At 60.6% G+C, this 13,598-nt stretch overlaps 1 protein-coding gene across 1 annotated transcript in view; it reads left to right on the top strand.

Moving 5' to 3' along the window:
• Positions 1–537: 537 nt before the first annotated feature.
• The window catches only part of LOC141273830 (gastrula zinc finger protein XlCGF66.1-like), a 48,978-nt gene continuing 35,917 nt past the window's right edge, over positions 538–13,598 (top strand). The window contains exon 1 of the mRNA XM_073686231.1: positions 538–646. Coding sequence (XP_073542332.1) covers positions 631–646 — 16 coding nt within the window. The 5' untranslated portion in view covers positions 538–630. The remainder of the gene's footprint in view (positions 647–13,598) is intronic.

Here is a 13,598-nt window from a genome sequence, read left to right as displayed (position 1 = left end):
GCCCCCCCACACCAGCCACGCGGGCCCCTGGATGCCCCTCTACATACCCCATGCCCCCCCACACCAGCCACACGGGCCCCTGGATGCCCCTCTACATACCCCATGCCCCCCCACACCAGCCACGCGGGCCCCTGGATGCCCCTCTACATACCCCATGCCCCCCCACACCAGCCACGCGGGCCCCTGGATGCCCCTCTACATACCCCATGCCCCCCCACACCAGCCACACGGGCCCCTGGATGCCCCTCTACATACCCCATGCCCCCCCACACCAGCCACACGGGCCCCTGGATGCCCCTCTACATACCCCATGCCCCTCACACCAGCCACACAGCCCCTCGAATGCCCCTTCACATACCCCATGCCCCTCACACCAGCCACGCAGCCCCCTTTATGCCTCCACAGCATTTATTCACATGGTCAGTTCTCCCCACCTCAGTCCTCACAGCACAACGCTGAACACGAACTCCTCATCACCATCCTCCGGTCCCGGCACAATGTGCACCTACAGGTGGAATAGTATCCACTGGACTAATAAGGCCCCGCCCCTTCCGGTGACGTCATGATAGAATGAAATCACTCCTCCCCCTCCAGAAATCAACTCCAATCTAGACGCTACCTTTACCTCAGATGAGACTGACGGCGGGTAACGTATTAGTCTTACTTGTCATAGGCAGACGGAGCAGCCTGTACTGTAACACGGCTAGAGCCGCTCCTGTAGCCTTTGTTTATAGTTATGCTGAAGGAGGAGGCTCTGCTGATGGGGGACCACTGTAGTATGTGGGGGGCTGCAGGCTCTGCTGATGGGGGACCACTGTAGTATGTGGGGGGCTGCAGGCTCTGCTGATGGGGGACCGCTGTAGTATGTGGGGGGCTGCAGGCTCTGCTGATGGGGGACCACTGTAGTATGTGGGGGGCTGCAGGCTCTGCTGATGGGGGACCGCTGTAGTATGTGGGGGGCTGCAGGCTCTGCTGATGAGGCCACTGTAGTATGTGGGGGGCTGCAGGCTCTGCTGATGAGGCCACTGTAGTATGTGGGGGGCTGCATGCTCTGCTGATGGGGCCACTGTAGTATGTGGGGGGCTGCAGGCTCTGCTGATGGAGCCACTGTAGTATGTGGGGGGGCTGCAGGCTCTGCTGATGGAGCCACTGTAGTATGTGGGGGGCTGCAGGCTCTGCTGATGAGGCCACTGTAGTATGTTGGGGGCTGCAGGCTCTGCTGATGAGGCCACTGTAGTATGTTGGGGGCTGCAGGCTCTGCTGATGAGGCCACTGTAGTATGTGGGGGGCTGCAGGCTCTGCTGATGAGGCCACTGTAGTATGTTGGGGGCTGCAGGCTCTGCTGATGGAGCCACTGTAGTATGTGGGGGCTGCAGGCTCTGCTGATGGAGCCACTGTAGTATGTGGGGGGCTGCAGGCTCTGCTGATGGGGGACCACTGTAGTATGTGGGGGGCTGCAGGCTCTGCTGATGGAGCCACTGTAGTATGTGGGGGGCTGCAGGCTCTGCTGATGGAGCCACTGTAGTATGTGGGGGGCTGCAGGCTCTGCTGATGGGGGACCACTGTAGTATGTGGGGGGCTGCAGGCTCTGCTGATGAGGCCACTGTAGTATGTGGGGGGCTGCAGGCTCTGCTGATGGGGCCACTGTAGTATGTGGGGGGCTGCATGCTCTGCTGATGAGGCCACTGTAGTATGTTGGGGGCTGCAGGCTCTGCTGATGGAGCCACTGTAGTATGTGGGGGGGCTGCAGGCTCTGCTGATGGAGCCACTGTAGTATGTGGGGGGCTGCAGGCTCTGCTGATGAGGCCACTGTAGTATGTTGGGGGCTGCAGGCTCTGCTGATGAGGCCACTGTAGTATGTGGGGGGCTGCAGGCTCTGCTGATGAGGCCACTGTAGTATGTTGGGGGCTGCAGGCTCTGCTGATGGAGCCACTGTAGTATGTGGGGGGGCTGCAGGCTCTGCTGATGGAGCCACTGTAGTATGTGGGGGGCTGCAGGCTCTGCTGATGGGGGACCACTGTAGTATGTGGGGGGCTGCAGGCTCTGCTGATGGAGCCACTGTAGTATGTGGGGGGCTGCAGGCTCTGCTGATGGGGGACCACTGTAGTATGTGGGGGGCTGCAGGCTCTGCTGATGGGGGACCACTGTAGTATGTGGGGGGCTGCAGGCTCTGCTGATGAGGCCACTGTAGTATGTGGGGGGCTGCAGGCTCTGCTGATGGGGCCACTGTAGTATGTGGGGGGCTGCAGGCTCTGCTGATGGAGCCACTGTAGTATGTGGGGGGGCTGCAGGCTCTGCTGATGGAGCCACTGTAGTATTTGGGGGGGCTGCAGGCTCTGCTGATGGGGCCACTGTAGTATGTGGGGGGCTGCAGGCTCTGCTGATGGGACCGCTGTAGTATGTGGGGGGCTGCAGGCTCTGCTGATGGGGCCACTGTAGTATGTGGGGGGCTGCAGGCTCTGCTGATGGAGCCACTGTAGTATGTGGGGGGCTGCAGGCTCTGCTGATGAGAACCACTGTAGTATGTGGGGGGCTGCAGGCTCTGCTGATGGGGCCACTGTAGTATGTGGGGGGCTGCAGGCTCTGCTGATGGGGCCACTGTAGTATGTGGGGGGCTGCAGGCTCTGCTGATGGAGCCACTGTAGTATGTGGGGGGCTGCAGGCTCTGCTGATGGGGCCACTGTAGTATGTGGGGGGCTGCAGGCTCTGCTGATGGGGCCACTGTAGTATGTGGGGGACTGCAGGCTCTGCTGATGGGGCCACTGTAGTATGTGGGGGGCTGCAGGCTCTGCTGATGGGGCCACTGTAGTATGTGGGGGGCTGCAGGCTCTGCTGATGGGGCCACTGTAGTATGTGGGGGCTGCAGGCTCTGCTGATGGAGCCACTGTAGTCTGTGGGGGCTGCAGGCTCTGCTGATGGAGCCACTGTAGTATGTGGGGGGCTGCAGGCTCTGCTGATGAGGCCACTGTAGTATGTAGGAGGCTGCAGGCTCTGCTGATGGGGCCACTGTAGTATGTGGGGGGCTGCAGGCTCTGCTGATGGGACCACTGTAGTATGTGGGGGGCTGCAGGCTCTGCTGATGGGACCACTGTAGTATGTGGGGGGGCTGCAGGCTCTGCTGATGGGACCACTGTAGTATGTGGGGGGCTGCAGGCTCTGCTGATGGGGCCACTGTAGTATGTGGGGGGCTGCAGGCTCTGCTGATGGGGCCACTGTAGTATGTGGGGGGCTGCAGGCTCTTCTGATGAGGCCACAGTAGTATGTGAGGGGGCTGCAGGCCCTGCTGATGGAGCCACTGTAGTATGTGGGGGGCTGCAGACTCTGCTGATGGGGCCACTGTAGTTTGTGGGGGGCTGCAGGCTCTGCTGATGGGGCCACTGTAGTATGTGGGGGGCTGCATGCTCTGCTGATGGGGCCACTGTAGTATGTGGGGGGCTGCATGCTCTGCTGATGGGACCACTGTAGTATGTGGGGGGCTGCAGGCTCTGCTGATGGGACCACTGTAGTATGTGGGGGGCTGCAGGCTCTGCTGATGGGGCCACTGTAGTATGTGGGGGGCTGCAGGCTCTGCTGATGGAGCCACTGTAGTATGTGGGAGGCTGCAGGCTCTGCTGATGGGGCCACTGTAGTATGTGGGGGGCTGCAGACTCTGCTGATGAGGCCACTGTAGTATGTGGGGGGCTGCAGGCTCTGCTGATGAGGCCACTGTAGTATGTACGGTGCTGCAGGCTCTGCTGATGGAGCCACTGTAGTATGTGGGGGGCTGCAGGCTCTGCTGATGGGACCACTGTAGTATGTGGTGGGCTGCAGGCTCTGCTGATGGGGGCCACTGCAGTATGTGGGGGGCTGCAGACTCTGCTGATGGGGCCCCTGTGCTGTGAGGGGGCTGCAGGCTCTGCTGATGGGACCATTATAGTATGAGGGGGGCTGCAGGTGCTGCTGATGGGACCACTGTAGTATGTGGGGGGCTGCAGGCTCTGCTGATGGGGCCACTGTAGTATGTGGGGGGCTGCAGGCTCTGCTGATGGAGCCACTGTAGTATGTGGGGGGCTGCAGGCTCTGCTGATGGAGCCACTGTAGTATGTGGGGGGCTGCAGGCTCTGCTGATGGGGCCACTGTAGTATGTGGGGGGCTGCAGGCTCTGCTGATGGGGCCACTGTAGTATGTGGGGGGCTGCAGGCTCTGCTGATGGGGCCACTGTAGTATGTGGGGGGCTGCAGGCTCTGCTGATGGAACCACTGTAGTATGGGAGGCTGCAGGCTCTGCTGATGGAACCACTGTAGTATGTGGGGGGCTGCAGGCTCTGCTGATGGGACCATTGTAGTATGTGGGGGGCTGCAGGCTCTGCTGATGAGGCCACTGTAGTATGTGGGGAGCTGCAGGCTCTGCTGATGGGGTCACTGTAGTATGTGGGGGGGCTGCAGGCTCTGCTAATGAGGCCACTGTAGTATGTGGGGGGCTGCAGGCTCTGCTGATGAGGCCACTGTAGTATGTGGGGGGCTGCAGGCTCTGCTGATGAGGCCACTGTAGTATGTGGGGGGCTGCAGGCTCTGCTGAGGGAGCCACTGTAGTATGTGGGAGTCTGCAGGCTCTACTGATGGGGCCACTGTAGTATGTGGGGGGCTGCAGGCTCTGCTGATCAGGCCACTGTAGTATGTGGGGGGCTGCAGGCTCTGCTGATGGGACCACTGTAGTATGTGGGGGGCTGCAGGCTCTGCTGATGGGGCCACTGTAGTATGTGGGGGGCTGCAGGCTCTGCTGATGGGGCCACTGTAGTATGTGGGGGGCTGCAGGCTCTGCTGATGGGGCCACTGTAGTATGTGGGGGGCTGCAGGCTCTGCTGATGGGGCCACTGTAGTATGTGGGGGGCTGCAGGCTCTGCTGATGGAGCCACTGTAGTATGTGGGGGCTGCAGGCTCTGCTGATGGAGCCACTGTAGTATGTGGGGGGCTGCAGGCTCTGCTGATGGAGCCACTGTAGTATGTAGGAGGCTGCAGGCTCTGCTGATGGGGCCACTGTAGTATGTGGGGGGCTGCAGGCTCTGCTGATGGGGCCACTGTAGTATGTGGGGGGCTGCAGGCTCTGCTGATGGGACCACTGTAGTATTTGGGGGGCTGCAGGCTCTGCTGATGGGACCACTGTAGTATGTGGGGGGGCTGCAGGCTCTGCTGATGGGACCACTGTAGTATGTGGGGGGGCTGCAGGCTCTGCTGATGGGACCACTGTAGTATGTGGGGGGCTGCAGGCTCTGCTGATGGAACCACTGTAGTATGTGGGGGCTGCAGGCTCTGCTGATGGAGCCACTGTAGTATGTGGGGGGCTGCAGGCTCTGCTGATGGGGCCACTGTAGTATGTGGGGGGCTGCAGGCTCTGCTGATGGGGCCACTGTAGTATGTGGGGGGCTGCAGGCTCTGCTGATGGAACCACTGTAGTATGGGAGGCTGCAGGCTCTGCTGATGGAACCACTGTAGTATGTGGGGGGCTGCAGGCTCTGCTGATGGGACCATTGTAGTATGTGGGGGGCTGCAGGCTCTGCTGATGAGGCCACTGTAGTATGTGGGGAGCTGCAGGCTCTGCTGATGGGGTCACTGTAGTATGTGGGGGGGCTGCAGGCTCTGCTAATGAGACCACTGTAGTATGTGGGGGGCTGCAGGCTCTGCTGATGAGGCCACTGTAGTATGTGGGGGGCTGCAGGCTCTGCTGATGAGGCCACTGTAGTATGTGGGGGGCTGCAGACTCTGCTGATGAGTCCACTGTAGTATGTGGGGGGCTGCAGGCTCTGCTGAGGGAGCCACTGTAGTATGTGGGAGGCTGCAGGCTCTACTGATGGGGCCACTGTAGTATGTGGGGGGCTGCAGGCTCTGCTGATGGGGCCACTGTAGTATGTGGGGGGCTGCAGGCTCTGCTGATGGGGCCACTGTAGTATGTGGGGGGCTGCAGGCTCTGCTGATGGGGCCACTGTAGTATGTGGGGGGCTGCAGGCTCTGCTGATGGGGCCACTGTAGTATGTGGGGGGCTGCAGGCTCTGCTGATGGAACCACTGTAGTATGTGGGGGGCTGCAGGCTCTGCTGATGGGGCCACTGTAGTATGTGGGGGGCTGCAGGCTCTGCTGATGGAACCACTGTAGTATGGGAGGCTGCAGGCTCTGCTGATGGAACCACTGTAGTATGTGGGGGGCTGCAGGCTCTGCTGATGGGACCATTGTAGTATGTGGGGGGCTGCAGGCTCTGCTGATGAGGCCACTGTAGTATGTTGGGGGCTGCAGGCTCTGCTGATGAGGCCACTGTAGTATGTGGGGGGCTGCAGGCTCTGCTGATGAGGCCACTGTAGTATGTTGGGGGCTGCAGGCTCTGCTGATGGAGCCACTGTAGTATGTGGGGGGCTGCAGGCTCTGCTGATGGAGCCACTGTAGTATGTGGGGGGCTGCAGGCTCTGCTGATGGGGGACCACTGTAGTATGTGGGGGGCTGCAGGCTCTGCTGATGGAGCCACTGTAGTATGTGGGGGGGCTGCAGGCTCTGCTGATGGGACCACTGTAGTATGTGGGGGGCTGCAGGCTCTGCTGATGGAACCACTGTAGTATGTGGGGGCTGCAGGCTCTGCTGATGGGGCCACTATAGTATGTGGGGGGCTGCAGGCTCTGCTGATGGGGCCACTGTAGTATGTGGGGGGCTGCAGGCTCTGCTGATGGGACCACTGTAGTATGTGGGGGGCTGCAGGCTCTGCTGATGGGACCACTGTAGTATGTGGGGGGGCTGCAGGCTCTGCTGATGGGACCACTGTAGTATGTGGGGGGCTGCAGGCTCTGCTGATGGGACCACTGTAGTATGTGGTGGGCTGCAGGCTCTGCTGATGGGGGCCACTGCAGTATGTGGGGGGCTGCAGACTCTGCTGATGGGGCCCCTGTGCTGTGAGGGGGCTGCAGGCTCTGCTGATGGGACCATTATAGTGTGAGGGGGCTGCAGGCTCTGCTGATGGGACCATTATAGTATGAGGGGGGCTGCAGATGCTGCTGATGGGACCACTGTAGTATGTGGGGGGCTGCAGGCTCTGCTGATGGGGCCACTGTAGTATGTGGGGGGCTGCAGGCTCTGCTGATGGAGCCACTGTAGTATGTGGGGGGCTGCAGGCTCTGCTGATGGAGCCACTGTAGTATGTGGGGGGCTGCAGGCTCTGCTGATGGAGCCACTGTAGTATGTGGGGGGCTGCAGGCTCTGCTGATGGGGCCACTGTAGTATGTGGGGGGCTGCAGGCTCTGCTGATGGGGCCACTGTAGTATGTGGGGGGCTGCAGGCTCTGCTGATGGAACCACTGTAGTATGGGAGGCTGCAGGCTCTGCTGATGGAACCACTGTAGTATGTGGGGGGCTGCAGGCTCTGCTGATGGGACCATTGTAGTATGTGGGGGGCTGCAGGCTCTGCTGATGGGACCACTGTAGTATGTGGGTTGCTGCAGGCTCTGCTGATGGAACCACTGTAGTATGTGGGGGGCTGCAGGCTCTGCTGATGGAGCCACTGTAGTATGTGGGGGGCTGCAGGCTCTGCTGATGGGACCACTGTAGTATGTGGGGGGCTGCAGGCTCTACTGATGGGACCACTTTAGTATGTGGGGGGAGCTGCAGGCTCTGCTGATGGAGCCACTGTAGTATGTGGGGGGCTGCAGGCTCTGCTGATGGGGCCACTGTAGTATGTGGGGGGCTGCAGGCTCTGCTGATGGGGCCACTGTAGTATGTGGGGGGCTGCAGGCTCTGCTGATGGGGCCACTGTAGTATGTGGGGGGCTGCAGGCTCTGCTGATGGGGCCACTGTAGTATGTGGGGGGCTGCAGGCTCTGCTGATGGAGCCACTGTAGTATGTGGGGGCTGCAGGCTCTGCTGATGGAGCCACTGTAGTATGTGGGGGGCTGCAGGCTCTGCTGATGGAGCCACTGTAGTATGTAGGAGGCTGCAGGCTCTGCTGATGGGGCCACTGTAGTATGTGGGGGGCTGCAGGCTCTGCTGATGGGGCCACTGTAGTATGTGGGGGGCTGCAGGCTCTGCTGATGGGACCACTGTAGTATTTGGGGGGCTGCAGGCTCTGCTGATGGGACCACTGTAGTATGTGGGGGGGCTGCAGGCTCTGCTGATGGGACCACTGTAGTATGTGGGGGGGCTGCAGGCTCTGCTGATGGGACCACTGTAGTATGTGGGGGGCTGCAGGCTCTGCTGATGGAACCACTGTAGTATGTGGGGGCTGCAGGCTCTGCTGATGGAGCCACTGTAGTATGTGGGGGGCTGCAGGCTCTGCTGATGGGGCCACTGTAGTATGTGGGGGGCTGCAGGCTCTGCTGATGGGGCCACTGTAGTATGTGGGGGGCTGCAGGCTCTGCTGATGGAACCACTGTAGTATGGGAGGCTGCAGGCTCTGCTGATGGAACCACTGTAGTATGTGGGGGGCTGCAGGCTCTGCTGATGGGACCATTGTAGTATGTGGGGGGCTGCAGGCTCTGCTGATGAGGCCACTGTAGTATGTGGGGAGCTGCAGGCTCTGCTGATGGGGTCACTGTAGTATGTGGGGGGGCTGCAGGCTCTGCTAATGAGACCACTGTAGTATGTGGGGGGCTGCAGGCTCTGCTGATGAGGCCACTGTAGTATGTGGGGGGCTGCAGGCTCTGCTGATGAGGCCACTGTAGTATGTGGGGGGCTGCAGACTCTGCTGATGAGTCCACTGTAGTATGTGGGGGGCTGCAGGCTCTGCTGAGGGAGCCACTGTAGTATGTGGGAGGCTGCAGGCTCTACTGATGGGGCCACTGTAGTATGTGGGGGGCTGCAGGCTCTGCTGATGGGGCCACTGTAGTATGTGGGGGGCTGCAGGCTCTGCTGATGGGGCCACTGTAGTATGTGGGGGGCTGCAGGCTCTGCTGATGGGGCCACTGTAGTATGTGGGGGGCTGCAGGCTCTGCTGATGGGGCCACTGTAGTATGTGGGGGGCTGCAGGCTCTGCTGATGGAACCACTGTAGTATGTGGGGGGCTGCAGGCTCTGCTGATGGGGCCACTGTAGTATGTGGGGGGCTGCAGGCTCTGCTGATGGAACCACTGTAGTATGGGAGGCTGCAGGCTCTGCTGATGGAACCACTGTAGTATGTGGGGGGCTGCAGGCTCTGCTGATGGGACCATTGTAGTATGTGGGGGGCTGCAGGCTCTGCTGATGAGGCCACTGTAGTATGTTGGGGGCTGCAGGCTCTGCTGATGAGGCCACTGTAGTATGTGGGGGGCTGCAGGCTCTGCTGATGAGGCCACTGTAGTATGTTGGGGGCTGCAGGCTCTGCTGATGGAGCCACTGTAGTATGTGGGGGGCTGCAGGCTCTGCTGATGGAGCCACTGTAGTATGTGGGGGGCTGCAGGCTCTGCTGATGGGGGACCACTGTAGTATGTGGGGGGCTGCAGGCTCTGCTGATGGAGCCACTGTAGTATGTGGGGGGGCTGCAGGCTCTGCTGATGGGACCACTGTAGTATGTGGGGGGCTGCAGGCTCTGCTGATGGAACCACTGTAGTATGTGGGGGCTGCAGGCTCTGCTGATGGGGCCACTATAGTATGTGGGGGGCTGCAGGCTCTGCTGATGGGGCCACTGTAGTATGTGGGGGGCTGCAGGCTCTGCTGATGGGACCACTGTAGTATGTGGGGGGCTGCAGGCTCTGCTGATGGGACCACTGTAGTATGTGGGGGGGCTGCAGGCTCTGCTGATGGGACCACTGTAGTATGTGGGGGGCTGCAGGCTCTGCTGATGGGACCACTGTAGTATGTGGTGGGCTGCAGGCTCTGCTGATGGGGGCCACTGCAGTATGTGGGGGGCTGCAGACTCTGCTGATGGGGCCCCTGTGCTGTGAGGGGGCTGCAGGCTCTGCTGATGGGACCATTATAGTGTGAGGGGGCTGCAGGCTCTGCTGATGGGACCATTATAGTATGAGGGGGGCTGCAGATGCTGCTGATGGGACCACTGTAGTATGTGGGGGGCTGCAGGCTCTGCTGATGGGGCCACTGTAGTATGTGGGGGGCTGCAGGCTCTGCTGATGGAGCCACTGTAGTATGTGGGGGGCTGCAGGCTCTGCTGATGGAGCCACTGTAGTATGTGGGGGGCTGCAGGCTCTGCTGATGGAGCCACTGTAGTATGTGGGGGGCTGCAGGCTCTGCTGATGGGGCCACTGTAGTATGTGGGGGGCTGCAGGCTCTGCTGATGGGGCCACTGTAGTATGTGGGGGGCTGCAGGCTCTGCTGATGGAACCACTGTAGTATGGGAGGCTGCAGGCTCTGCTGATGGAACCACTGTAGTATGTGGGGGGCTGCAGGCTCTGCTGATGGGACCATTGTAGTATGTGGGGGGCTGCAGGCTCTGCTGATGGGACCACTGTAGTATGTGGGTTGCTGCAGGCTCTGCTGATGGAACCACTGTAGTATGTGGGGGGCTGCAGGCTCTGCTGATGGAGCCACTGTAGTATGTGGGGGGCTGCAGGCTCTGCTGATGGGACCACTGTAGTATGTGGGGGGCTGCAGGCTCTACTGATGGGACCACTTTAGTATGTGGGGGGAGCTGCAGGCTCTGCTGATGGAGCCACTGTAGTATGTGGGGGGCCTGCAGGCTCTGCTGATGAGGCCACTGTAGTATGTGGGGGGCTGCAGGCTCTGCTGATGAGGCCACTGTAGTATGTGGGGGGCTGCAGGCTCTGCTGATGAGGCCACTGTAGTATGTAGGAGGCTGCAGGCTCTGCTGATGGTGCCGCTGTAGTATGTGGGGGGCTGCAGGCTCTGCTGATGGAGCCACTGTAGTATGTGGGGGGGCTGCAGGCTCTGCTGATGGAGCCACTGTAGTATATGGGGGGGCTGCAGGCTCTGCTGATGGAGCCACTGTATTATGTGGGGGGCTGCAGGCTCTGCTGATGGGGTCACTGTTGTATGTGGGGGGCTGCAGGCTCTGCTGATGGGGTCACTGTTGTATGTAGGAGGCTGCAGGCTTTGCTGATGGGGCCACTGTAGTATGTGGGGGGCTGCAGGCTCTACTGATGGGGCCACTGTAGTATGTGGGGGGCTGCAGGCTCTGCTGATGGAGCCACTGTAGTATGTGGGGGGCTGCAGGCTCTGCTGATGGGGCCACTGTAGTATGTGGGGGGCTGCAGGCTCTGCTGATGGAACCACTGTAGTATGTGGGGGGCTGCAGGCTCTGCTGATGGAACCACTGTAGTATGTGGGGGGCTGCAGGCTCTGCTGATGGGACCACTGTAGTATGTGGGGGGCTGCATGCTCTGCTGATGGGGCCACTGTAGTATGTGGGGGGCTGCAGGCTCTGCTGATGGGGCCACTGTAGTATGTGGGGGGCTGCAGGCTCTGCTGATGGAACCACTGTAGTTTGTGGGGGGCTGCAGGCTCTGCTGATGGAGCCACTGTAGTATGTGGGGGGCTGCAGTCTCTGCTGATAGAGCCACTGTAGTATGTGGGGGGGCTGCAGTCTCTGCTGATGGAGCCACTGTAGTATGTGGGGGGCTGCAGGCTCTGCTGATGGAGCCACTGTAGTATGTGGGGGGCTGCAGGCTCTGCTGATGGAGCCACTGTAGTATGTGGGGGGCTGCAGGCTCTGCTGATGGAACCACTGTAGTTTGTGGGGGGCTGCATGCTCTGCTGATGGAACCACTGTAGTTTGTGGGGGGCTGCAGGCTCTGCTGATGGAGCCACTGTAGTATGTGGGGGGCTGCAGTCTCTGCTGATGGAGCCACTGTAGTATGTGGGGGGGGCTGCAGGCTCTGCTGATGGAGCCACTGTAGTATGTGGGGGGGCTGCAGGCTCTGCTGATGGAGCCACTGTAGTATGTGGGGGCTGCAGGCTCTACTGATGGGGCCACTGTAGTATGTGGGGGGCTGCAGGCTCTGCTGATGGAACCACTGTAGTATGTGGGGGGCTGCAGGCTCTGCTGATGGGACCACTGTAGTATGTGGGGGGCTGCAGGCTCTGCTGATGGGGCCACTGTAGTATGTGGGGGGCTGCAGGCTCTGCTGATGGGACCACTGTAGTATGTGGGGGGCTGCATGCTCTGCTGATGAGGTCACTGTAGTATGTGGGGGGTTGCAGGCTCTGCTGATGGGGCCACTGTAGTATGTGGGAGCTGAAGGCTCTGCTGATGGGACCACTGTAGCATGTGGGGGCTGCAGGCTCTGCTGATGGAGCCACTGTAGTATGTGGGGGGCTGCAGGCTCTGCTGATGGAACCACTGTAGTATGTGGGGGGCTGCAGGTTCTGCTGATGGGACCACTGTAGTATGTGGGGGGTTGCAGGCTCTGCTGATGGGACCACTGTAGTATGTGGGGGGCTGCATGCTCTGCTGATGGAACCACTGTAGTTTGTGGGGGGCTGCAGGCTCTGCTGATGGAGCCACTGTAGTATGTGGGGGGCTGCAGTCTCTGCTGATGGAGCCACTGTAGTATGTGGGGGGCTGCAGGCTCTGCTGATGGAGCCACTGTAGTATGTGGGGGGCTGCAGGCTCTGCTGATGGAGCCACTGTAGTATGTGGGGGCTGCAGGCTCTACTGATGGGGCCACTGTAGTATGTGGGGGGCTGCAGGCTCTGCTGATGGAGCCACTGTAGTATGTGGGGGGGCTGCAGGCTCTGCTGATGGAGCCACTGTAGTATGTGGGGGGGCTGCAGGCTCTGCTGATGGAGCCACTGTAGTATGTGGGGGGCTGCAGTCTCTGCTGATGGAGCCACTGTAGTATGTGGGGGGCTGCAGGCTCTGCTGATGGAGCCACTGTAGTATGTGGGGGGCTGCAGGCTCTGCTGATGGAGCCACTGTAGTATGTGGGGGCTGCAGGCTCTACTGATGGGGCCACTGTAGTATGTGGGGGGCTGCAGGCTCTGCTGATGGAACCACTGTAGTATGTGGGGGGCTGCAGGCTCTGCTGATGGGACCACTGTAGTATGTGGGGGGCTGCAGGCTCTGCTGATGGGACCACTGTAGTATGTGGGGGGCTGCAGGCTCTGCTGATGAGGCCACTATAGTATGTGGGAGGCTGCAGGCTCTGCTGATGGGGCCACTGTAGTATGTGGGGGGCTGCAGGCTCTGCTGATGGGACCACTGTAGTATGTGGGGGGCTGCATGCTCTGCTGATGAGGTCACTGTAGTATGTGGGGGGTTGCAGGCTCTGCTGATGGGGCCACTGTAGTATGTGGGAGCTGAAGGCTCTGCTGATGGGACCACTGTAGTATGTGGGGGGCTGCATGCTCTGCTGATGAGGCCACTGTAGTATGTGGGGGGTTGCAGGCTCTGCTGATGGGGCCACTGTAGTATGTGGGGGGCTGCAGGCTCTGCTGATGGGACCACTGTAGTATGTGGGGGGCTGCATGCTCTGCTGATGAGGCCACTGTAGTATGTGGGGGGCTGCAGGCTCTGCTGATGGGGCCACTGTTGTATGTAGGAGGCTGCAGGCTCTGCTGATGGTGCCACTGTAGTATGTGGGGGGGGGGGGCTGCAGGCTCTGCTGATGGGGCCACTGTATTATGTAGAAGGCTGCAGGCTCTGCTGATGGGGCCACTGTAGTATGTGGGGGGCTGCAGGCTCTGCTGATGGGACCACTGTAG

This window comes from Phyllobates terribilis, unplaced genomic scaffold (assembly GCF_046119375.1).
Source record: "Phyllobates terribilis strain yellow unplaced genomic scaffold, ASM4611937v1 Scaffold_5__5_contigs__length_657084704, whole genome shotgun sequence".
NCBI lineage: Eukaryota > Metazoa > Chordata > Amphibia > Anura > Dendrobatidae > Phyllobates > Phyllobates terribilis.
This window is presented reverse-complemented; position numbering and strand designations above follow the sequence as displayed.